Below are 26,900 nucleotides of genomic sequence, written 5' to 3' on the forward strand. Positions count from 1 at the left end.
TAAATCACTTTGCTGTATCCTGGAAATTGTTGCTGTTTTTCAATCTCTCAGTCATGTCTGGCTCTTGGTAACCCCATGGACTACACAGCAAGCCAGGCTTCCCTGTCTTGCAGTGTCTCTCAGTTTGCTCAAACTTATGTCCATTGAGTCAGTGATGTCATCCAATCATTTCATCCTCTGTTACCTTCTTCTTCTCCCACCCTCAATCTTTCCCAGCATCAGGGTCTTTTTCAATGAGTCAGCTCTTCTCATCAAGTGGCCAAAGTATTGGAGCTTCAGCTTCAGCTGAATATTCATCAGTCCTGACAATGAACATCAGGACTGATTTCCTTTAGGACTGACTGGTTGGCTCTCTTTGCAGTCCAAGGGATTCTCAAGAGTCTTCTTCAGCACCACAGTTCAAGAGCATCAGTTCTTCAGCACTCAGCCTTCTTTATGGTACAACTCTCACATTGGTACCTGTCTACTAGAAAAACCACAGCTTTGACTAGGTAGACATTTGTCGGCAAAGTAATGTCTCTGCTTTTTAACACACTGTCTAGGTTAGTCACAGCTTTCCTTCCAAGGATAAGTGTCTTTTAATTTCATGGCTTCAGTAACCATCCACAGTAACTCTGGAGCCCAAGAAAATAAAGCCTGTCACTGTTTCCACTTTTTTTCCCCCATCTATTTGCCATGAGGTTAATGGGACCAGATGCCATGATCTTAGTTTTCTGAATGTTGAGCTTTAAGCCAGCTCTTTTACTCTCCTCTTTCACCTTCATCAAGAGGCTCTTTAGTTCCTCTTCATTTTCTGTCATTAGAGTGGTATCATCTGCCTGTCTGAGGTTATTGATATTTCTCCCAACAATCTTGATTCCAGCTTCCAAGTTGAGCTTCATCCAGCCTGGCATTTTGCATGATGTACTCTGCATAGAAGTTAAATAAACAGGGTGACAATATACAGCCTTGACTTACTCCTTTCCCTATTTGGAACCAGTTTGTTGTTCCATGTCCAGTTTTAACTGTTGCTTCTTAATCTATAGATAGGTTTCTCAGGAGGCAGGTAAGGTGGTCTGTTATTCCCATATCTTTAAGAATTTTCCACAGAGTTTGTTGTGATCCACACAGTCCATGGCTTTAGCATAGTCAGTGAAGCAGAAGTATATGTTTTTCTTGAATTCTCTTGCTTTTTCTATGATACAATGGATGTTGGCTATTTGATCTCTGGTTCCTCTGCCTTTTCTAAATCCAGCTTGTACATCTGGAAGTTCTTGGTTTATGTACAGTTGAAGAGATGGGAATACCAGATCACCTGACCTGCCTCTCGAAAAATCTGTATGCAGGTCAAGAAGCAATAGTTAGAACTGGACATGGAACAACAGACTGGTTCCAAATAGGAAAAGGAGTACGTCAAGGGTGTATATTGTCATCCTGCTTATTTAACTTATATGCAGCGTACATCACGAGAAATGCTGGGCTGGAAGAAGCACAAGCTGGAATCAAGGTTTCCAGGAGAAATATTAATAATCTCAGATATGCAGATGACACCACCCTTATGGCAGAAAATGAAGAAGAATTAAAAAGCCTCTTGATGAAAGTGAAAGTGGAGAGTGAAAAAGTTGGCTTAAAGCTCAACATTCAGAAAACTAAGATCATGGCATCCAGTCCCATCACTTCACGGCAAATAGATGGGAAAACAGTGGAAACAGTGACAGACTTTATTTTTGGGGGGCTCCAAAATCACTGCAGATGGTGACTGCAGCTGTGAAATTAAAAGATGCTTGCTCCTTGGAAGAAAAGCTATGACCAACCTAGACAGCATATTAAAATGCAGAGACATGACTTTGCTAAGAAAGTTCCATCTAGTCAAAGCTATGGTTTTTCCAGTAGTCATGTATGGATGTGGGAATTGGACTATAAAGAAAGCTGAGCACCAAAGAATGGATGCTTTTGAAGTGTGGTGTTGGAGAAGACTCTTGAGAGTCCCTTAGCCTGCAAGGAGATCCAACCAGTCCATCCTAAAGGAAATCAGTCCTGAATATTCACTGGAGGGAGTGATGTTGAAGCTGAAACTCCAATACTTTGGCCACCTGATGTAAAGAACTGACTCATTTGAAAAGACCCTGATGCTGGGAAAGATTGAAGGCAGGAGGAGAAAGGGACAACAGAGGATGAGATGGCTGGATGGCATCACCGACTCAATGGACAAGAGTTTGGGTAAACTCCAGGAGTTGGTGATGGACAGGGAGGCCTGGCGTGCTGCAGTCCATGGGTTTGCAAAGAGTCAGACACGACTGAGCAACTGAACTGATACTGATAACTGTTGACACCTAGCTTGGAGAATTTCGAGCATTACCTTACTAGCATGTGACATGAGTGCAATTGTGTTGTAGTTTGAACATTCTTTGACATTGCTCTTCTTTGAGATTGGAATGAGAATTGGCCTTTTCCAGTCCTGTGGCCACTGCTGAGTTTTCCAAATTTGCTGGCATATTGAGTGCATGTTTTGTTAGAGATACAAAAATCAAAATGGCAGTATTAGGGGGCAAGTATGGTTTTGCTAACTCCATCCATTAACTCACAGATCCTCAAGGCTGCACAGCACATGGGGAACTACTGATCCAAGTTTTTTCTGGCATTTAGCCACATCTGAGCAAACCCTCTTGTGGTCTGGGTGGTGAAGTTCCAAGCATGTAGATTAGTATTACTAGAAATCGAATGAAAGGATACATCTCATCTAAGAATGTGGAGTCTGGGGCTTACTTGTCATGTAGCTTCAACCTTATGTACCTGCTAAAGCCTCAGCCTCATCATCCCTAAAATGAGGAAGTTTAACCTAAAGGTTTCAAAGACCCTTTCCAGCTCTAACTTCTCTGAGTCTAAAAGTAGAGATAATGGGACAATGAACCTTTAGCAAGCTATTAATACCAAGATGCCAGGAAACTAAACAGAGCTTCAGAAAGAAAGGTTCCAAAGTCCTTCCCCAGTCCCAGAAAGGTATGAAGAACTGAAAGGAAGTACTAGGTAATACTTGAGGGTACTGTCTGCACAAAATAAGTAATTATCTTAAAAAGTGTAAGATCATATAAAAAATTCCATTTGGAAATGGAATGTGATACAAATATTTACTACACACTTTGATTGGTTTTTTTCCTTTACAGGGTTTGTTTTCATTCTTCTAAGTGATACGATCTCCTCTTTGTAGAATTTTGTCTTTATTTAAATTAGCAACATCATTTAGAATTTCTTCTACACAGTGCTGGTAATGTCCTCAGTTTAACAACATGAGAACTGAAGGATCATCCTCTCTATCACATTTCCAAAATAAATGGTGGTTTTCACACTGGATTACATACATTTTAGGGCTGGTTTAGGGAATTGGAGGCTAGTTTATGCCCACTGACTTCAGCCTGGCTGGCCAGTGGCAGCTTCATTTTTATTCTGTATTGGAGTTCTACATAGATTTCTTTTTTTTTAAGTTTCACTGCTTAAAAAAAGGTTGACTTTCCTGACTGGGTTTGAACTACACCATACTAACTAATTGTACATTATGATATACCTTCATTCAATGAACACTTACTGATGCCTGTTCTTTACCCAGCCAATGTGATAGATGTTGAGTGGTAAGATGACTGGGATTTGGTACTGACTCTTAGTCTTGTGAGCCACTTGGGCTTCCCTAGTGGCTCAGATGGTAAAGCGTCTGTCTGCAATGCAGGAGACCCGGTTTCGATCCCTGGGTTGGGAAGATCTCCTGGAGAAGGAAATGGCAGCCCACTCCAGTATTCTTGCCTGGAAAATCCCATGGACCGTGGAGCCTGGTAGGCTACCGTCCATAGGGTCGCAAAGAGTCGGACACGACTGAGCGACTTCACTTTCACTTTGTCTTGTAGCCTATCACTCACAGTTCAGAGAAACTTAACTAGTACTGGGATTTTGAACTATGGGAATGTCCACCCTAAAAGTCTTTAGAAATAGGATTTATACTCATAAGGTTGTGAATTTATACGTGTTGACTTAAGGAAGGCAAGATGTTTTCAAAGATCATATTTGAGGCTGTAACCGAGAATGATTTGTTAAGTTTTACCCCATGAATGTTTGATATGTATTACATCATTTCTTTTCAGGATCTGGAGGCCCTCCAGGCATGGCCAGACACTCCGTCTTGTATTTTATCCTGCTGAGCGCTCTAATTGACAAGAGCCAAGCCTGTTTCTGTGATCATTACCCATGGAGTCAGTGGTCCAGCTGCTCAAAAACCTGCAATTCTGGAACCCAGACCAGACAGAGGTGGGTGTGGGCTTTGTAGCTTTTCTATGTGCCCTGGGAAACCTCAAGGACAGAATTAGCAAAATCAAAAAGTGCCACACTAAGCAATGGGAAAGAAAATATATCTGCAAGTATAATTTTTGCAGAGTACAATCTGCAAAAAATTTTTTACTTTTAAAAAGAACTCATGAATTTGGATGGAATTTGATGTCTTTTCCACGTAAGGTTAAAGTGGAGTCTACTTTTGTTCTCTCCATAAAATTGAAGCATTTTAAAGAAATTCAATTAAGAATCTGTGCAATATTTTCAGTTGACTATTTAATTTACTTAGAATCACTACTTGGGTTTTTTTTTTTTTTTTTTTCAATCAGCACATAACTCTGCTTGCCTACAGTTAGTGAGTTAATTATAGAGAATTTTCTACTCATTAAACTGAGTCTAACAGGACCTCAATTGAGCAGCACTGCTAGCTATTAGCTCGATTGTTGGCATGGACAAGAAGGCAAGAAAACTGTGTTTTACTTGGTAACACTTAATAATTCAGTCTTTTCATTAATTCAGATAATTCCTCCCCCATAGTTTCTTTAAATCTGTTAGATATTTCTGTTCCATGAAGACGCTCACGTGACTTGGAAGAAAAAAGGCATATACTTAATGTGTTTTTAACTGTTATGGAACTTTTTAGAGATCTAATTTAGAAAACTATTTTTACATATGTAGTGTGAGTCTCATTAAAATCACCACCTGATGGCCTCAATAAACCATCTACTCCGGATGTAAGAACAGATTTGTTCGTAATACTTCCCTACTCAAGAGTCCCTTAGTAGCTCACTACTGCTGCTGCTGCTGCTAAGTCGCTCAGTCGTGCCCGACTCTTAGCGACCCCATGGACTGCAGCCTGCTAGGCTCCTCAGTCCATGGGATTTTTCAGGCAAGAGTACTGGAGTAGCTCACTACTGCCTGCCAAATAAAGTACCATAATAAAAGTTCATCCCTCTCGATTATGCTCTTCTCAGGTGCATCCCACAAACTCCTCCATGGACATATCATACTCCTTCCCTGCTAATCTGTGCACAAGCTGTTTCCTCTGAACACCCTTCCCTTTGTTGCCTGGAAAACTCACGTGGATTTTTCAAAACGTATCTCTCATGTCACTTTCTCCTTTCATCTTTAGCCCCACAGAGCTCTGGCTCTATCTCAATCATTGTACTTACCACATTGCATTGTCATCTTTTAAGCAATTAGCAGAAACTTTCTTCTTTCTTTTTCTTCCAGTCCCTCCCAGGAATTCCATCACGGCAGGCTTCATAGACGTGTAGCCTGTGCATTCACACAGGACCCCACTCTGAGAAGGGCTGTGGTTTGGCTTCATGCTCTGCCTCCTCTCTTTGGAAATTCTTAAGAATTTATGAATATGTGTTGCTGTTCAGTCTCTCAGTCATGTCTGATTCTTTGTGACCCCATGAACAGTAGCCCGCCAGGTTTCCCTGTGCTTCACTATCTCCCAGAGTTTGCTCAAACTCATGTCCATTGAGTCGGTGATGCCATCGAAACATCTCATCCTCTGTCATCCCCTTCTCCTCCTACCTTCAATCTTTCCCAGCATCAGGGTCTTTTCCAACGAGTTGGCTCTTCACATTTAGGTGGCCAAAGTATTGGAGCTTCACTTTCAGCCTCAGTCCTTCTAATGAATATTCAGGATTGATATCCCTTAGGATTGACTGGTTTCATCTCTTTGCAGTCCAAGGGACTCTTAAGAGTTCTCTAGCACCACAGTTTGAAAGCATCAATTCTTTGGTGCTTAGCCTTCTTTGAACATGTGACCCCCCCACTTTTATTTTGCTTTGTGCCCCACAAATTATGGACCCAGTCTTGAGTTCCATTAAGTGGTAAAAACTGTACATATGGTGGACTGCTTGATTTTCCACGAAAACCTCTTTCCTGTTATTCACTATAATTGATGCTCAATGAATATTTTTCTTATGGGGCTGGAGCCACAGTAAAGACACTCATTCTAAGCAGCTTTCTCCTCCTTATTATAGACGGATTGTTACAGATAAGTACTATTTTGAAAACTTTTGTGGCCAGCTTTGTACCAAGCAGGAGTCCAGAGAGTGTAACTGGCAAACTTGCCCTATCAATTGCCGCCTGGGAGATTATGGACCCTGGTCAGACTGCGACCCTTGTGTTCAAAAACGGGTAAGTGAAATGTGGGTATATTCAGGAAATCAGAATCATAAATTCTCAAATTCCCTGACAAACTCAACAATCATAGAAATGATGAATTACTTTAATTTCTGGAAATAAATTGTCCCAGCTTCCACTGAGGGAAATATTTTAGGGGGAGGCAGGATTCATTTGACATGCTTTATTGGCATGTGAATACCAAAAAAAAGTTCTGCCTGCCACCCCCCAAACCCTGAGGATTGGTATTGCACTCACCCAGCTCTGATTTCCACTGCCTCTGCCCTGTGAGAGCTCACAAAGCAAAAACAGGTGCTAAAAAATGTGCAGTTCAGTCCAAGATTTAAAATCAGACAGAAATGAGGTACATTAATTAAAATGACTCCTTGCCCTTTCTTTAACTGCCCCCTGCTAAGGGAAAGTCCCTCGATTTGTTTATTGTTCCCAGCTGCAATATTTACCTACCTCAAATTCATTCCAGGTAGGGCACTGGCCCGGGTGAATCCCAGTCAGGGTAGGTGCTAAGCATTCAGACATTAGGGAAGTAAAAGGAATTGACCCAATACAAGGAAAGCACCCACTATCTCACAGAGACAGTTAGGTTCCTTTGCACACATCATCTTATTCAAACTTCACATCACATTGTTTTTCTACCCATTTTACAGATGAGGAAGTTATAGCTCATTAGGGGTTAAGTAATTTACCCAAGCACACATCACTAATGAATAGAAATAGAAAGCTACATATTGAACTTGGATTTTTCTGACTTTAAAGTCAGTACTTTTGAATCCTATTCTATTTCTATCCTTCCCTGACTCTTTGATTTACTACTGACCATTTAAAACCTTTCAAAGTGTGGAAAATGTGCCAGCTTTGGTTTCCACAGTGACTTTCTCATACAAAAGCCCGCCCCCATCAATCCTTTCACATTTATCACTTCACACTATGAGGAATAAAAGGGCTACTGTTACAACCTGGAAGATTTATTGCACTCAGGACATGTTCAGTAAATATTTGTGCATTTGATTTTGATTCAATTTAGAATCCTATGATTTCAGAGTTAGAAATCTTCAGAAATTTGTTGTCCCACTTCCTCATTTTACAGGTTGGAAAAACGAGACCCCAAAAGTATTGACTTCCCTAAGAAAACACAGTAACAGAATTGGAAAAAATCATTAGTAATTTAGCAAATGCCACTATAGGAAAAATCACTACTGTGACTGAGAAGCCCAGTTTTCTTAGATACTTTCTGGCTTCGACCCAGCCTCAGAGGTATTCACCTTTCTCTCCTTTCCTTTGAGTTCAAGGTTAGGTCCAGCCTCAGAGGTATTCACCTTTCTCTCCTTTCCTTTTAGTTCAAGGTTAGGTCCATCCTGCGCCCCAGTCAGTTTGGAGGACAACCATGTACGGAGCCTCTCATGACCTTTCAGCCGTGCATTCCATCCAAGCTCTGCAAAATTGAGGAGATTGACTGCAAGAATAAATTCCGCTGTGACAGTGGTAATGTACTTTTGAAAAATGTTCAGTCTTCACTAAAAATGACTAAAGTTATTCCAACTGACTCCCAGAGAAAGTCATGATAGAAAAGTCCCACCATATTTTAAGCCTAGGGAGACAGGGATGTTATGCTACCAATTACGTACTATTCATGTGTAAAATTACAGCTTTCAGGCTATAATCATCTTGACCACTTACCTGATTCCTTTGCTCATCAAGAACAAGTTCCCGGGTTCCTACACTGTTATGAAACAGGAGGAAGAGAATGAGGAGGAGGAAACAGAGGAGGAAGCAGATACTTTTAAAAATCGGCTATTAATAAGCACAACTGAAATAAGCAATTGAAAAGGAGTGATGCATTTTAAAATTTTAATATGGTTTATTAAGATAAGGATATTAATGCTAAGATATTATGTAAAGGGGATGGTTAGAGATGATGTAACAAATTTTCTGGTACTGTCCATTGAATGATTCCAAAGATAATCACAAAAGAGGAGACTGCAAATGATTTAAACAATGGCAACATTCCCTTCAAGTTCAATTCTCATACAGATTCATACATTTTGATATTTAAGTATTGTTAGATTATAATCAAACCTTGAATATACTACTTAATCTATGTATTCTCTTGCTAATTAATAGCTTTCCAAAGCTCAGCATGTTGAACCATCTAGGTCAGATTTCTGCAAACTTTTTCAGGAGAAGTCCAGGTGGTGAGTATTTTAGGCTTTGCAGGCCATACAGTCTATGTAGCAACTATTCAGCTCTGGAATCGTGGCATCAAAGCTGCCACGACTTGGCAGTATACAATAGACAGTATATTCAACAAATGAACATGACTATGTTCCAATAGCATTTTATTTACAAGAGCAAGTAGCAGGTCAGTTTTTGTCCATGGGCCATAGTTCACTGATTTCTTGTATAAATAGTCAATTTTAGTTAAAATAAAATTAGAGTTCTGATGAATAAAATCCAAATTATTTGCATACTCTAAAATACATTGAAAAGTAGAACTAGATGGCAGATTTCAAATTCCCATAGAAAACTGACCCCAGACTTGGACATAATGTTTCTCTTCTCTTACTCTTTGCTTCCTGCCTTCAGCTTTACCAATCTTTTCTGAAAGTCAGACAGGAAGGCTGGTTCCAGGGTTTTCTCTCTGTACCTCATCCCCAGAACGGGATGTGAGGGTGAGACATGGGTAGGGAGATATACATTATGCCTATGTAAATAAGGGGCTTCCCAGGTGACCTTAGTGGTAAAGAAACCACCTGCCAATGCCAGAGACACAAGAGATGTGGGTTCGATTCCTGAGTGGGGAAGATCCCCTGGAGGAGGAAACGGCAACTCACTCCAGTATTCTTGCTGGGAAAATTCTATGAACAGAGAAGACTGGCCGGCTACTGTCCATAGGGCCTCAAGGAGTCAGGTGTGACTGAGCAACTGAGCAACCAACAACCAACTGGAAGCTAACAAGAGGCAAGAAGGATCTTCCCAGAGTTTTGGAGGGAGCATGGCCCTGCAGACATCTGGTTTAGACTTCTGCACTCCAGAACTAGGAAAGAAAAAGTTTCTGAATTTCCGTTTATAAATAAGGTCATGTCACATATTGACAAAACAGGGAATATGAGAAAAACCTTGATGGCAATGGCTAAGGGGATACAGACCTAAGCACTATATTCAGAATATTAAGATAAAAGTTTAAAACTGATGCACATCAATTTGAAGCTTGAAGGGTAATTTCTAGAACAGATTACCAGGGAGAATTCTTATATTCAATAGATGATAAATTATGAAATTTATTATGAAAGAGTTTGTTTATGTCAAAAATATCCACAAGTCTGAGAAGTCTTTAGATATATCCATGTGCTATCAGTTCAAAATGAGTGATTTCAGGAAAGTTACTGGTATAGGCACAGCAATCTCTACTTCATCAGTAATACATCCATAGCTAGTGATATAAACTGAACTATTGAAATGCATTTGTAATGGTTGATAAGCAGCTGCTACCCTGAGCTCTCTTAGTGACCTCTGCCCTACTGTCCAGATCCCTTCATCAGAAATTCCTAGATCTTCCCAGGATCCAACCATTAACTAGTTAATCTCTGGTACAAATATGGTTGGCATCCATTCTGACTGGGTAATGCCATGGGCTCTTGGTTGTTGAATATTCCACTGAAGATGATATACCACTGTACTCTCCTAAAAACATCCACTAATGCCACTCTCAAAGGAATAAAAGATTGGATGGACCATTATTTGTCTGACATATCAGGATGATGTAAGTCATCCTGACAAATATCAGGATGATATTTGGATCAGTTAACAACAGAAAAAAATCTCTATCTTTCCTTTCCACTCTCATGATTGCTCTTCAGAATCTTCCAAGGCTAATTGTATTATTTTGTTCTGTTTATTTTTTTAAAATATTTTCCATGGGTGCACTGTGTCCCTCCATTCTGAACCCTCCTCCCATCTCCCTCCCCACCCCACCCCTCTGGGTTGTCTCAGAGCACTGGCTTTGAGTGCCCTGCTTCATGCATCGAACTTGCACTGGTCATCTATTTTACATATGGTAATATACATGTTTCAATGCTATTCTCTCAAATTATCCCTTTAATGTATGCATGGATCTTTGAGAAGTACCCATGAGGCAAATCCCCATGCACTATGCCAACTCCTCTCAAAGTGCTAACTTTAACACAGAGATGAGAATTTGCAACTGGTTATAAAAATAATATACCATGTAGTAACATAAATCAATTCAAGTAAATAGGAAAATCATATATAATTCTAAATGACTACATAATTCCAGGTGTAAATATATACATGCATGTGTTGGCTAAAGCAAGCTGACTTCTACAAATTCTGTACTATTGAAATGTCCCTTCACCTCTGCCATTCCTTATTTAGTATAGGATATATTTGTGGCTTACAAATCTTTCCCCTTCCTATTCCATTGTGTTTCCATGACCTGGAACCATTCTCAACTGTGCCCCATCAGTCCTATTTCACACTGCCACCCATTCCTAAACTTCGCTCAAGAGAAGTCCTCCTGCTTTCATCCCTACCCTTGCTAATGTTGTTGTTGCTGTTTAGCCACTAAGTCGTGTCCAACTCTGTGCAACCCGTGAACTATAGCCTGCCAGGCTCTTCTGTCTGTAGGATTTTCCCAGCAAGAATGCAGGAGTGAGTTGCCATTTCCTTCTGCAGGGGATCTTGCCGACCCACGGATCAAACCTGAGTCTCCTGAATTAGCAGGTGAATTCTTTATCACTGAGCCACCAGGGAAGCCCACCCTTTTTAACAGAGACTCTATAATATCCCTAAAATTGTTAGCACAAGTTCACAGTGAAGTCAAACAAACCAAAATGTCAGAGTTTGGAACACAGAAAGGTTAACTGCAGAGCCATACAAGGAGATGAGTGGTTCAAGCCCTAAAAACCCCTGAGCTCCCTAAAACATTTCAGTAAAGCATTTTTAAAAGCCAGGTAAGGGAAGGGGGTCACAGGATATGTGATCAGCTCATGCACAGTTCTCTGACTGGCTGGTGATGAGGTAACAGGGTTGTGTCACAGAGGTTAACTTTATCAGTCCTTAGGCTCCAGGAAGCCTGGGGCTACGTGTTCATGGTCATAAAGAGGTTAACATCTTCCATTTGGTAGGGGGTTTTCACACCTTTGAAACAACTCAGGACATGTGCATCAAATGTGTGTGTATATTCAGTAGGTACTTCAGAGAGGAGCTAAAGCAGAGGATACGAGAGAAGGCCAGCTGGGAAAGCCCCACAGGGTCCTGCTCCATTACAGAAGTATCAAATGAATAGACTTTCTTACATATCTGGTACCCTGATCACAAACCTAGGTTAATGAGAATTGTACCTTGCATGTGTATCCCTACCTCCATCTGATAAAATGGGAGTTTTAGAGTAAAATATAAAAAATCAGCTCTTGTTCAAGTTTATAAGTACTAGGTTCAAAACTTTTAAAAACTGTGAGATGTGTCATTTTTTTCTCCTTTAGATAAAGCATCTCTATTTAAAACTAAATTACCCATTCTGCACTGCTCTAGGAAAAGCAAACAAGAAAAACCAGAGATGTGTTATTTTTAAAAACAGGGTATCTTTCAGGTTATATCTTAGGACCGACAGGAATTCAATTCCCTCTATATTTTCAGTCTTGGGTGATTATGATGCTCGTACCTATAAGTGTCTTATTATAAAATTTTGAATAATCAAAGGATGATTTAATTACTTTCATTATATTCCACCTTCTTACTGATGATTCTTCAGCTCAGTTCAGTTGCTCCGTCGTGTCCGACTCTTTGTGACCCCATGGATTGCAGCATGCCAGGCTTCCCTGTCCATCACCAACTCCCAGAGCTTGCTCAAACTCATATCCTGAGTCAGTGATGCCATCCAACCATCTCATCCTCTATCGTCCCCTTCTCCTCCCTCCTTCAATCTTTCCCAGCATCAGGGTCTTTTCCAATGCGCCAATTCTTCACATCAGGTGGCCAAAGTATTGGAGTTTCAGCTTCAGCATCAGTCCTTCCAATGAATACTCAGGGCTGATTTTCTTTAGGATGGATTGGTTTGATCTCCTTGCAGTCCAAGGGATTCCCAAGTCTTCTCCAACACCACAGTTCAAAAGCATCAATTCTCTGGTGCTCAGCTTTCTTTATAGTCCAACTCTCACATCCATACATAACCACTGGAAAACCATAGCTTTGACTAGATGGGCCTTTGTTGACAAAGTAATGTCTCTGCTTTTGAATATGCTGTCTAGGTTGGTCATAGCTTTTCTTCCAAGGAGTAAATGTCTTTTAATTTCATGGCTGCAGTCACCATCTGCAGTGATTTTGGAGTCCAAGGAAATAAAGTCTGTCACTGTTTCCATTGTTTCCCCATCTATTTGCCATGAAGTGATGGGACTGGAGGCCATGATCTTAGTTTTTTGAATGCTGAGTTTTAAGCCAGCTTTTTCACTCTCCTCTTTCACTTACTTTCATCAAGAAGCTTTTTAGTTCCTCTTCACTTTCTGCCATAAGGGTAGTGTCATCTGCATATCTGAGGTTATGGTTATTCCTCCCGGCAATCTTTATCCCAGCTTGTGCTTCATCCAGTCCGGCATTGTGCATGATGTACTCTGCATATAAGTTAAATAAGCAGGGTGACAATATACAGCCTTGACGTACTCCTTTCCCTATTTGGAACCAGTCTGTTGTTCCATGTCCAGTTCTAACTGTTGCTTCCTGACCTGCATACAGATTTCTCAGGAGGCAGGTCAGGTGGTCTGGTATTCCCATCTCTTGAAGAATTTTCCACAGTTTGTTGTGATCTACACAGTCACATACTTTGGCCTAATCAATAAAGCAGAAGTAGATGTTTTTTTCTGGAATTCTCTTGCTTTTTCTATGATCCATTAAGATTATTAACCCCCCAAAAGTTGAAACTAAGTGCTTTCTGGGGAACTCTTTATTAGTAAAAATAAAAAATAAAAAATAAAACAATTCAACAAAATATATAATTTCCTCAAGCACTTTAGTTGATCAAAATAGTCACTCATAGCTGTATTGAAATGTTGATCACAATTTAAGATAGGTAACGAGATGTGTGTGTATGCGTGAGGGTGCTCAGTCGCTCAGTCGTGTCTGACTCGTTGCAACCCCATGGACTGTATAGTCCACCAGGCTCCTCTATCCATGGAATTTTCCAGACAAGATATTCCTGAGTAAAACATTCAATCACTGTTGATGAGACTTGTACAAAATGGTACAGATGCCAGCATTCCTGATTATACGCAAGAGACTGAGGAGCAGGAGACAGGCTATCTGTCATTGTAGACAGAGTGTTTCAGTTTCAGTAATATACAGGCACACACTGTTTCCTAGGATCATTATGAAATTCAGCAAGTTTTAAAAGAAAGGGAATTATCTGAGTTGGTACTATTTTCTAAACTCACTCACATAAATTGCTATCTAACACTGTGGTATCCAGGAATTTAATGTGTCCAAAAAATAGATATAGTAAATTGTATGTAGTGAAACTCTTATTATGGTAATTATAACAGTAATCATATATAGTGAATATCTACAATACAATATTTAATAATGTATAGTAAAGTAGGGGTTTCCCTGGTGACTCAGACAGTAAAGAATCTGCATGCAATGCAGGAGACACAGGTTCTATCCCTGGGTCAGGAATAACCACTGGAGAAAGGATTGGTAACCTACTCCAGTATTCTTGCCTAGAGGGCTACAGTCCATGGAGTTGCAGAGTCAGATACAACTTAGTGACTTACACTTTCACTTTTTTTTTTCACTTTTCAAAATAATTATTTATAGTAAAATATACTGATAGTAAGTGTGCAATTTGATTTTGACAAATATATACACCCATATAAATAACCCTGGATCAAGGTACAGAAAATCTCCATAAACCGCAAAAGTTCCTGTTTCCTGTTTCTAGTTAATCCTTCTTGTTCTTTTTTTTTCTTTTTTTTTAATCCTTCTTGTTCTTGAACATGAGATAAAAGACTCAGATGACATGACTTGTCTGTGTCCAGCTTCTTTCTCTCAATATAAAATTTTAGACATTAAGTCACGTTATGTGTACCAGTAGACGTGTGTGTGAAACTATAGTTTTTTAAAAATAAAAGCAGTGACCTTGAGTCTATTATCCTGAATTAAAATTCTGAGCCTCTTGTTAATTTTCTCCTACAGAACATGATTTATGCAGCAAGCTTACTGTAGTGGGAATGGGATTCTAGAGTTATTTCTTTAAGACAATCAGCTCAAGAGTGACTAAATAATTCTATCCAGACTCTTGCAATTCTAAACAAGAAGAGAAAATATCAGTTTGTTATTCCATTTCCTTATTTCCTATCAAAAATAATGAAAACTGGCCCTCTACCTTCCCTTGAAATTTAAAGTAATCACGTTTCAAATCAATACTCTCTTCAATGACCATTACTTGTCAATATTACTATTTCTTGACCAGGTCGCTGCATTGCCAGCAAGTTGGAATGCAATGGAGAAAATGATTGTGGAGACAATTCAGATGAAAGGAATTGTGGGAGAAAAAAAACAGTATGTTCACGGAGCCATAATCCCATCCCTGGTGTACAGTTGATGGGCATGGGGTATGTAACATCTTTTTATCGTTTGGGAAGTAAAACCATTTCAAAACCAGAGCTGGAAGCAGCAATGAAGCAGTGAGACCCACCATTGTCCACATTCCTCATTAACCTCTTACTCCTTCCACTAGTCCTATCTGTCCCTGATACTTGGTTGCCAGGCTTAATGATAAAAATAATTATTTTTAATTTTTAGCTATTTAATAAATTAAAATGATAATTTCAGTTTAGCATTTCCACATTTAGTGTGTAGTAGACAATGTTATGAGTACTTCATAAACATAGTTTGTTTAAAGTCTTATTGCAGGTATTCTTTCCTTCCTGAGTTCCCTCAGGGCTCACCCGTTCACCCTTGGTGGTAGCTGCAATTGCTGATGATTGTGACATCCTTTGTTTACTGATATGGCAGGAAATATTCCATTTCTCAAATGGTTTTTAAGCATCATTCAATGACGGGTATTTTAAAAATCACCATTGTGCTTTGATCTTCTAAAACTTATTCACAATATTTCCCTATTACAATCCTATTTAAAAAAAACAAACAAACAAGCAGAAAAAGAAAAGAAAACAGGAGCTAAGCCTTAGTTGAAAGCATAAGGAAAACCAGTAAAGGTAGTTTCTTGTACTCTCCTGTTCTCATGATAAATAATTCTCCCTTCAGTTTTTGGCCAGAAAGCAAATAGTATTATACAGGCTTTTATTGCTTTGTAGTGAGATTTTTAAAGTCTTTACTTGTACTGCCCGACTTGCATAAAAAGAAACCTTGAGGCACTAAAGACAAACAGCAGCAGTTGCAAATACAACCTCATTTGATTAGAATGAAAACTAGCAGCTGTAGAACCAAACTCAAGTATAGCAGAAAGTGGAACAGTCATTAATCTGGAAGTAAGAGGAGCCCTGTTCTAGACCTGAAAGTGTTAATCGCTCAGTTGTGTCCTGACTCTTTACAACTCCATGGACTTTAGCCTGCCAGGCTCCTCTGTCCATGGGATTCTCCAGGCAAGAATACTGGAGTGGGTAGCCATTCCCTTCTCCAGGGGATCTTCCTGACCCAGGGATCGAATCTGGGTCTCCCGGATCGCAGGCAGATTCTTTACCGTCTGAGCCACCACCTACTTCTGCATTAATTCACAATATTATGACCAAGTAAGTGAACATCTCTCAGCTGTAATTTCCCCATCTCTAAGTTGGATGGCTACAAACTGATTTAAGGTTGTCCTGAGAACTCCTAATTAGAGTTATTTCAACAAGAGTGTTTCACAGCATCTTCTTATCAAGGTACAGAAATGGTTTCCTTTTTTTCTTTTCTTTGGAAGAAAAGCTCAGCCAAAAACTCCCACTGATAATACCATTTTCCAATGTTCTGATTGATTCTGGGTAACATTACAAACTCACCTCTTGTTCAGTTGATCTAGACTCTCGAGTTACAGATGGGAAAGACCACATGCTATGTGTACTTTGGCAGAAGGACCATGTGGGACTCTGCCAACCAGAGCTGTTGTCCCAAGGATTCTCAGAAATGAGCAAAACCCGCTGGCTCAGGGACAGCCAGTCCTCTCCTCGCCTCCCCAGGGATTGAGAGTTCTGAGAGCTGCTTACTGGAATCTCTAATTATCTGGCCTTAAAATCACTGCTTCTCTCCAACACATTTCTACCCCAAAAAAGAAGCTTCCTGAGTGACTGTCCTTCACTTTTAAATGGCATCTTTCCAATAAAGAATTTAACAAGACATTCCAACATTGCTACTTTGTCAGCATCAGTCACCAGGTCTGAAATCTGAAGCAAGAATCAGGCAATAATAGTGTGTTGTTTGTGTTCTCTCAGGCTCAGACAAGGTACAAATGCATACACACAGATGCACACACACACACGTAGAAATAAATACACAAACACACATGCATATTTATATACAGAAATTCTAATGAAATTCAAAAAGTTATAAAATATAACATTAACGTCAAATTAGATAAAACACTTTAGAAACCTAACATATTAAAAGCCACCATGTGTTTGAGACACCAAAATGTTTAAAATCAACTTAAATACCACAGAGGCGAGCAGAGAAAATAGAGCCAAAAACTGCTCCATAGCTGACTTCACTTCTAAAAGTCTCCTTGGGGTGCCCTAACAGAGCCACCTCCACAGAAGTCCTATCTTCAGCCTCTGCCAGCAGTGACTACCATCAGAGAGATTCCTCATGACCTGGGAGCCATTTTTCTCAAGCCCTTTCTTGTTTGTGATGAACTTATAAGTACACTGTATAAGGCAGTATAAGATCATCAGTTGTTTTTTCCTCATTGCTGCTGCTGCGGCTAAGTCGCTTCAGTCGTGTCCGACTCTGTGCGACCCCATAGATGGCAGCCCACCAGGCTCCCCTGTCCCTGGGATTCTCCAGGCAAGAACACTGGAGTGGGTTGCCATTTCCTTCTCCAATGCATGAAAGTGAAAAGTGAAACTGAAGTCGCTCAGTCATGTCCAACTCTTAGCAACCCCATGGACGGCAGCCTACCAGGCTCCTCCATCCATGGGATTTTCCAGGCAAGAGTACTGGAGTGGGGTGCCACTGCCTTCTCCTTTTTCCTCATTGACCCCTCTTAAACCAGAAAGTGAGTCCTAAACACCTGTGTTAGTCATGCTAACTTAAGTACTTTGGAAAGTTTTTCCCAGACCAGCTCCTCTTACTTCCTCTCTCAAATGCCCACTGATACAAACTCAAATATGGATGAGAATTTGACTATGAGATATATCTTACAGGAAAGGTAAGAATCATTCTTTTTTTTTATCAGTTTTACTGAGATCTGATTGACATGTGGGTTTTCCTATTATGTACATCTTTTATTCTCACACCATTGCCACACCACAACAATTTTGATGCCAGACATAGGCAGGGGGTTCCCCCCACCAAGCAATTGTTTGTGACACCAGGTAACTGCCCCATAATTTAATTGAATTTCGACCTTAGCTACCTGAAGATAGTATTAGATTCATAGGTTAAGGGCGCAGTCCTGCAAGACTGCCGCCACTCCCCCAGAATGTCAGATACTGATTCCAAGTTCAGGTTCGCATATGTGCTTCTGTCACATCGAGATTCCCATAAACTCCTCCTTGGGTTTGATTAATTTGCAAGAGCTACTCATAGAAACCAGTAAAACAATTTACTTAAATTTACTAGTTTGCTATGAAAGAATATGATAAAGGATACAGATGAGCATCCTGTTGGGAGAGAGAGGTATGGCAAGGATGTGGAAGGGGCATGAGCTTCCATGCCTTGCTTGGGTACCACTCACCTGCACCTCCATGTGCTCACCGACCTGGAAGGTCTCTGAACCCCATACTTTTGGGATGTTTATGGAGTCTTCACTACATAGGCGTAATCCATCAATACCTCTATTTTCAGCCCCTTTCCCCTTTCTGGAGAATGGAAGGTAGGGCTGAAAATTCTAAGCTTTGATTCATGGCATGATCTTTCTTGTGACCAGTACCCATCTAGGAGCCCACAAAGAATCACCTCATTGGAACAAAAGACACTTTTATCACTCAAGAAATTTCAAGGGGTTAGAAGCCTTGTGTCAAAAACTAGGGTCAAAGACCAAATATTAGAAAAAAAGATGCTCTTAGAGCTCTTACTATGTAAATTACACGGGTTTTGGGAGCTCTGTCGAAGAAATGGGCAGCAGACGCCATCATGGGTATTTTCTATTATCTCATCATTGGTTTCCCTGGTGGCTCAGTGGTAAAGAATCCACCTGCAAGGCAGGGGACGCAGGAGATGTGGGTTCAATCCCTGGGTTGAGGGATCCCTTGGAGGAGGGCATGGTAACCCACTCCAGTATTCTTGCCTGGAGAATTCCATGCGAAGAGGAGCCTGGTGGGTTACAGTCACACCAGGTGGTGGGTCTTTGTGGTGGGTCACAAAGAGTCAGACATGACTGAAGCAACTGAGCATGCACGCATTATCTCATCATATGTGATTCAGCAATACTAAATTTTTGACAAAAAACTTTTTTTAAAAGAATTAATTTAACAGATATTAATATCTATAAGAACTTGGAAAACAAGTAGCATTCTGGAGAAGTTCTTATCTACCACAAAACAGTTTCTTAAATACTTGATTTATACTAAGCTAATTAATCTCTCTGTGCTTCAATTTCCTCATTTGTAAATGTGTATAATAATTGTACCTATATCACATGGTTGTCATAAATATTAATTAAATATAATATTAATATCAAATACAGATCAAACAGTACTAGACACAGTAAACATTATGTAAGCATTTGTTAAACAGATTTTAAATATCATTATACTTATTAGTAAAAACAATAATAATAGATTACAATTCTATTAAAATACTACTATTTCATTATTAGCTCTTTATAAGAATTCTTTTACTATATGATAGTAAAGAGAGTGGATCCAGAATGGCATAAATTATGTAGTAATTTATTTCATAATCTGCTTCCAAAGTTTGTGTTGGTTTTGTAAGTCATGAAATAATTATAAACCTAAATTTTATTTCATAGTGAAAGCTTGGAACAATTAAATAAGTGGAATATAGAGAACCTAACAGAGCGAGAGGGGTTGAGTTTTGACTTCCAGATCTTTTTGGATACCTCACCATAAACTGGAAAACATGGGCTTTCCTTCAAGCCATTTGTTAAGAGTCAAAAAATGCCTAAGAGAATAATTTCTTTCATATAACTACAATAAATTTTAAAGACTGCTTTACATCTATTGAATTCTTAAAAATTACTCTGTTTCTAGGTTTCATTTCCTGGCAGGAGAGCCCAGAGGAGAAGTCCTTGATAACTCTTTCACTGGAGGAGTGTGTAGAACTGTCAAAAGCAGTAGAGCAAGTAATCCATACCGTGTTCCGGCCAATCTAGAAAATGTCAACTTCGAGGTACGCCAGCCTATCTTGAGGGCATTCCAAGTGCCAATGGTGATTATAAGCTAAATTTCAGTGAAAAAAGAGTCATGAAGGAAGGGACAGAATAAAAAGGTAATGAGCATTCTTCATCGCTATCATGTGCTGACATTTATTCCTTCCACAGCTCAGTAATGTCAGTGTTTTCATCCTTAATTCACAGATGGAAAACAAGGAAACTAATTTGCCCAAAGTTATACATCTATCAAGTAATTGGGTTCAAGATTTAAGCACAACTTTTCCAAATTCTGGAATCCATGCTTTCTCCCATGAACAAATAGCTATAATAGGTCCCCACTCAGATAAATGACTTGGTATATTCAGAATCCTCTACCATAGTTCTCTCAGATAACCACAAAATTTAGACATAAAACACATCTAAAAAAATCCAGAGGAATTTAAGCATAATGGGGGTAATTCTATTTACCTTCCATCCCATTTTACTAGTTGGTTTGGTTTTCTTTTCATTCTTCTGAGTGATAAGGGGCCGTGTATTATATATTCTTAGAATCTAGCCCAGTGCCTTACACATGATAAGTACTCCATACTTGCTGAACTAAAGTAAACAGTTTGTTTCTTCTTATTTATGATAAGGCAAACAAGAAAGACACGACTTTAATTGTTGTATCCATGCATACAAATTTGACATGCTAGAGAGAATTTCAGAAAATCTAATGATTTCTGAGACCACTTTTCAGATAATATGCATTCAGGAAGTCATTCGATCCTTTAAAAAAAAGATTATATTCATATAAATATAGTCATTTTCCAATTTGACAAACTCAACTTAAAAACCATCTAATACATATTAATGGATGTGGAGAAATATCCTTGGAATCCAACTGCCAAGTTCAAACTCCTTTGGGGAGACTTACCTTGAGAAGTCCCACCTCTGCCTGGAAGTAAATGTGACAAGAGTAACAGGTGACCCTGACCAGGTAAAGAAAATACTCGCTCTCTCGCCACAGATCCAGAAGATGCTAACCCCAGAGGATTCACTACCACCAAGGGAGGTAGAAAAGGCCTTGCTGGAATGCTGAAAAAGAACTCAGAAGAGACATACTTCCAAAGAAAAGATAGCATCAAAAATTCTGTCAATGATGGAAGATGTATTCTATTCTTAAGACGTAGGCTGTCTAGATGGAGCTAAAACCCAAACGTTTATATACATGATTGTTATGTTGAAGGAAGGTTTCTGGCTCCTAAACAACCAATCCATTAGCTTACTTTCAAAATAAATAACCCCCCCAAAAAAATACTGCCTATACTCTCAGCAAGCATCTCTTTTATACAGTTTTACAAGTAAAAACTCTTGGCTCAACACATGATAACAAATATGGACAGAGTTAACACTTTACTCTTAAATAATACTATGAGTTTTACTCAGGTGCCATAACAACCTTCCCAGAAAGAGAAATGAACTTTATGTTCCTCTTATTAATAATAGGAGGTTTAAGATCACTGAAGTTAGAAACTTTCTCAGAGTAATGCAGCAAGTAAATGGCACAGTGGAACTAGAATTTGTGCCAGATAAGACCTTGATAGTAAAGTATCAAGAAAGATATTAATGACTCTGCAACAAGTGCCAGGTCTGAGTACCTGTCATAAACTCTCATTTAAAAGGTATCACCTGTGAAGTTCACCAATGATGTGCTGCTGCTGCTGCTAAGTCGCTTCAGTCGTGTCCGACTCTGTGCGACCCCATAGATGGCAACCCACCAGGCTCCCCCATCTCTGGGATTCTCCAGGCAAGAATACTGGAGTGGGTTGCCATTTCCTTCTCCCAATGATGTGCTAGAGCCAGTTTTTCCAGCTTACAAAAGCCAACTGTTAAATTTTCAGGACTTTTGTAAGCTGATTATTAAACATGACCATTATTAGATATTAAATATATGATCTTATATTAAGATTAAAGATATTAAATTTAAATAAAGATATTAAAAACACATGATAATTACTCAAAATATATCATTTCTCAATTATTTTGGCACATGTGACCATGAATCTATGCTCTTGAAGCTACTTGCATTTATTGTATCATAAAAGTACTACGTAATAATTTGCAGGACACAACACTTAACCATCAATGCCAATTGGAAGTCCTTGCTAATTGTTATAAACCATTAATTTCCCCACCACCCCCCTAAAAATAATAATTTGCTACTGTGTATCTTTTTCCAAGTTTGAATTCAGGAGTATCACATAGGTAGTTAGCTTGAAATCAGCATAGTAGAATATATACAGCAAGAGAAAGGTCAATGCTGTAGTATTAAATCACAGGTTTGTTTTTTTTTTCCCCCCTCTCAGACAATTGATTTTTAAACGTTTACCAGCAGAATACTGGATCTACCCGTGTAACTTAGTAACCCAAGCCTGCATGCCAAGTTTCAGCAGGAAATACAGCCTGAAATTCCTCATTCAGAAGGAAGTAGATTCTTCTCGTTATCCATGTAGTTCTGAAATTCATTCAACCTTAAGAAGCTGCCTGAGTTAGTCTCTATCTATATGTCATTGAGTTTTAGATAATATTCAACTGCTGAGGAAGGTCATGGTGATATTTCTTCAAAGGTATGGAAATGACCAGAGCCGAGGTCACTTACTTTCCTTACAGTAGCTTACTTTCCACTGACCCCTGTATTACTTTGTTCATGCCGTTAACAGGCATCTGTGCAAATCTAAGCTATTCCCCACTGAAAACAACAGAGGAAGAGAAATTCAGCAGGCATCTGACTTCCATTCTTCTACAGTATCAGAGCATATTGAGACAATGGAAATCATGAGCTGGCCGGTACACAAAGACTAGAGAAGGCTGCTGAATGGAAGGCAGTTGGACAGGAAGTCAGAATGGAAGACGGTAGGAAGAATCCTGCCCCTCAGGGATCTCCCAAGTGCTAAATGCAGAGCTCTGTCACGGTACTACCCCTGCACCAGTCCCCAGAGTTGTATCACTATCTCAGGACACCTCATCTCTTTTCTTAGGAGTTGCTGCTTGCTACTGGCTAGACACTAAGTACTCGCTGTCACCAGCGAAGTACAGAGCACAGTTATCACTAGTCTTTTTGATTCTTACCAATACACTGACCTACCTAGATAACATTTCTTGCTGCATCCTAAAGCCTGAAAGACTTCAAAGGTCTGCAGTGCCCCAAAGCCTCTCTAAATCCCTTGTGAAATTCAGAACTTTAGGCTCTGTCTCTAACCCTCACATCACAAGCAACCAAGTGTCACCCACCCCGTCCGTTCCCCCAGCCTCTCTCAACTGTTTTCTACCCCTCCCTACAAACCCAGCTCCTTTCTTCAGACACAAAAGTGAAAATGTCGACACATTTCAAGCTCTAGGAGTCATCAGCCCACAAGATCCACAGATAGTCAGGATGGGCTAGAAATAAGATGTAAAATAGGGATTAAAACCTTTTTCCCAGAGCTTGCTTAACATCTCTTTCTGGGAAAAGCTAGGAAGATGAAGCTAATCAGAGCTCGCCAGCTGTTCTTTACACATTATGAAAAGAACTCTTCCTCCTTTTGAAATTGTCTTGGCTTTCCATATTCCTGTTCATGGAACAGCATTCCCATTCATTATTTCTCTCTCTCTCTCCCCACCCCTGCCCCGCCCCCCCGCCCCCACGCACATGAACACACACACATTCACCTCTACTTGGTCAACAACTTCTGTTGATTTACCTTCTAAATATCTTTCAAATCCACCACTCTGTCTCTATCCAACCAATGCTGCCTTGGACCTAGGCCATTCTGTTTCAACTGACTTTTTGCCAACTAGTTTTTAAACTGCTCTCCTTGCCTCTACTTTAGCTATAGTTAACATGATCTTTGCAAAACAATCTGTGGCATCCCCAATTTTTCAATCCTTCAATTAATATTGTTAAAGAACTTATTAGATGCAAAATCTTGCCTTTAGAAGTCAATTCAAATGCTTTATCAGAATATACGAGGCCTGGCCCCAGTTTCCCAGTTCAATTTTTCAGCATTGCTCAGCGATAAACTTGCCTTCTCACCAAGCTAACATACATGGTCAGATTTTCTCTGAGCTTCTTCCCAGGATACCCAATGTCCTTACTTTACATGCAAATATATTTTTTCTTTAAGTCGACACATCTTTTCTTACATGAGGGTTAATTTATAAAACTAAATATTTGTAGCCGAGGTTTTTAAACAAATATTAAAGAAATGTCAGCAACTACATTTAATTATGGTTGTATTGCTTTGTTGTTAATGGATGCGCTTCATTGTGGACATTTTAAAAGCTAACTAGCATGCACTGCAATGTCTCAAAGGAACCCTGAACTTTTGACCGTATTTTACTGTTGAGCAAGACTCTCTTGCAGCTGGGTTATTTCTTCCCTTGACTAATTGTGCAAGCTATTTAACCATGACATGTGGTTTGCCTCACTGTGCATTTTAATATTAAATAATTTAAAACAAGAGTTTTTTTCATTACCAACAAAACAAGCATTTTTAACATAAAGAGGTACTCTTCAATCAATCAACTTTGCAACTTTTAAAAATTTGTCCAATGGTCTCTTCTTACTAGCATAACCATAGCAAGGGTTTACCTTGTGCTTGGAAAATTCATCAAGTACTCATAATTCAAGTTTCACTGGCTGCTGTTTCTCTTCTTCTCCGACCCAGTCAGATGAAAACCGATCACCACCTACCAGACAGAACCAATGGATTATTGGTGATTTGTTCTCTGTCTTGCAGACTTGGCCAGTGAAGTGCTAATGCCCATTATATGAATAAGGCTGAGGGGTTCAGGATGGAGCCAGAGCAGAGTAGGACAAGATCTGCCCTCCACTTGTCTAGGTCTCAATTTTCTGAAACATACCTTCCATTAGCTTGCAAAGAGCATCAAATTCACAGGCAGACTAAACATAGGTCTGTGTTCTTGTCACCTCACTAAATCTCAGTTTGGGGTCACTTCCTTGGTGGTAACTTCCCTAGTATTGCCTTTCTGAATTTTATAGTTATTTGTGGCAATCCCCTTGGCAACATAATGCTACTCTCATTGAGTGTCTGCTTGTCTCTCTCCCTCACTAAACTATTAACTTCCTGAAGACACAGACTAATACTATTCCTTGTTCTCTAGGAAAACGGGTCCACAATAACTGTTTACTCAATGCATCAATGAATGAATGATCATTGCATTAGGTGTTCACAAATAGCTCTAATTTCCTGAATTACGTTTTATTTCTTGTGGATTTTCCTCCAGGTGCAAACTAAAGAAGATGATTTGGAAACAGATTTCTACGACGATTTAATTGCTCTCGAAGATAATAAAGATCAAGAAGCCTTAGGTTCTGGCCTAGCAACGAGCTCTTTTCGTGTACCCATTTTCTATTCCTCAAAGAGAAGTCAAAGCAGCTCCCATTCTTCTGCCTTCAAACAAGCCATTCAAGCCTCCCAAAAAAAGGTAATAAAAGTGGTTCTTGATCTTCTTAATTTCTCCTGAAAAATAACACCAATTCCAGCAATCGTGCAAGGAGAAGGAGATCATTTTAATATCAAATAGTAGGATTTCTAACATAGATTTAAGTAGACTTACTTTTTTGTTGTTATAGCCCACTTCAAAAGTTATAGAGATAATAATGCCTTTTTTGCAAGCATTTGGCTGTGTTTGTGGTTGTGTTCCTGCTCTTTTAACTTTTGTCTTATTATTTTAAATGCTTTTCTTATAAAACACATGTAACAGAATTTTGCTTTTTTTTTTTTAACATAATCTGACAGTCTAGGGTCTTTGCTGGAGAAATTCAGCCAACTTCTATTTAGTATCTTTCCTGAAATATTTAATCATGCTCCTTCCCTCTTTAATATATTTCACTCATTTAATTTTGTTGCTAGTTTCTTGTTTCTTTACTTTTCTTTGTCACATTTCTTCTTACTTTTTTTGGTCATTTTGGAAGTTCTACTAAACTTTTAAATTCTGCTGGTACTTACCCTTCTCTGGTTACTGCACATAATTAAACCAATGTTTTTCTTTTATTCCATAAAGTGATATATAGCCTCCACCAAAGGATTAATCATTTTTCTACTCCCCGCATTCCATTCCCACAATCTCCAAACATACTTGCTTCTTTCTTCCCCCACCACTACCACCACAAGCCTCCAAAGCCTCCAGTTTTATTGAGATAGTTCAAAATCTTTGTATTCCAAGTTATTCCTAGGGATTGTTTCGTATTCTTTTTTATATTATATATGTTCATTAGTAATTTATTCTGGATCCCATCTTCCCTATTAACAATTCCTCACATAATACTGATAAATTCCAGTCCAGAATATGTATTTTGTGTTTGTGTATTACTATGTATATGTGTATGAGTATATATCTTATATAGGTCTAGCACTTGGGCCACCTCATGCGAAGAGTTGACTCATTGGAAAAGACTCTGATGCTGGGAGGGATTGGGGGCAGGAGGAGAAGGGGACCACAGAGGATGAGATGGCTGGATGGCATCACCGACTCGATGGATGTGAGTCTGAGTGAACTCCGGAAGTTGGTGATGGACAGGGAGGCCTGGTGTGCTGCGATTCATGGGGTCGCAAAGAGTCGGACACGACTGAGAGACTGAACTGAACTGACCTCCCATATACATGCTCATCACCACTTCTTCTTTGATCTTCCCTTTCTTGAGATCCTGTTCTCATGCAATTGCCATATTTTCAGTGTTTTCTTTAGGTAGGATACATGCAAAGTATATTCCCTAAATCCTTATATATATACAAATGTCTACCTTTTAATTGAATAATAAAGATGCAAAATATCTTGACTGGATAAAGAAATCTTGGAACACAGTCTTCTTTTCTTGATAGCTGGTGGATGTTATTCTACTATCTTCTAATTTCTATTGTTACATAGGAAAAATTACATGTAAGCTGATCTTCTTTCTTTT

At 39.3% G+C, this 26,900-nt stretch overlaps 1 protein-coding gene across 2 annotated transcripts in view; it reads left to right on the forward strand.

Annotated features, from left to right (window-relative positions):
- Window positions 1–26,900, forward strand: part of C6 (complement component 6) — a 77,166-nt gene that overhangs the window by 3,397 nt on the left and 46,869 nt on the right. For both annotated transcript variants that reach the window (XM_010853717.1, XM_010853718.1), the window contains exons 2-7: window positions 4,110–4,272; window positions 6,294–6,450; window positions 7,791–7,935; window positions 14,933–15,074; window positions 19,833–19,971; window positions 25,223–25,423. In XM_010853717.1, the coding sequence (XP_010852019.1) occupies window positions 4,130–4,272; window positions 6,294–6,450; window positions 7,791–7,935; window positions 14,933–15,074; window positions 19,833–19,971; window positions 25,223–25,423 (927 nt within the window). In that variant the 5' untranslated portion in view covers window positions 4,110–4,129. The remainder of the gene's footprint in view (window positions 1–4,109; window positions 4,273–6,293; window positions 6,451–7,790; window positions 7,936–14,932; window positions 15,075–19,832; window positions 19,972–25,222; window positions 25,424–26,900) is intronic.

This window comes from Bison bison, unplaced genomic scaffold (genome assembly GCF_000754665.1).
Source record: "Bison bison bison isolate TAMUID 2011002044 unplaced genomic scaffold, Bison_UMD1.0 scf7180017864331, whole genome shotgun sequence".
NCBI lineage: Eukaryota > Metazoa > Chordata > Mammalia > Artiodactyla > Bovidae > Bison > Bison bison.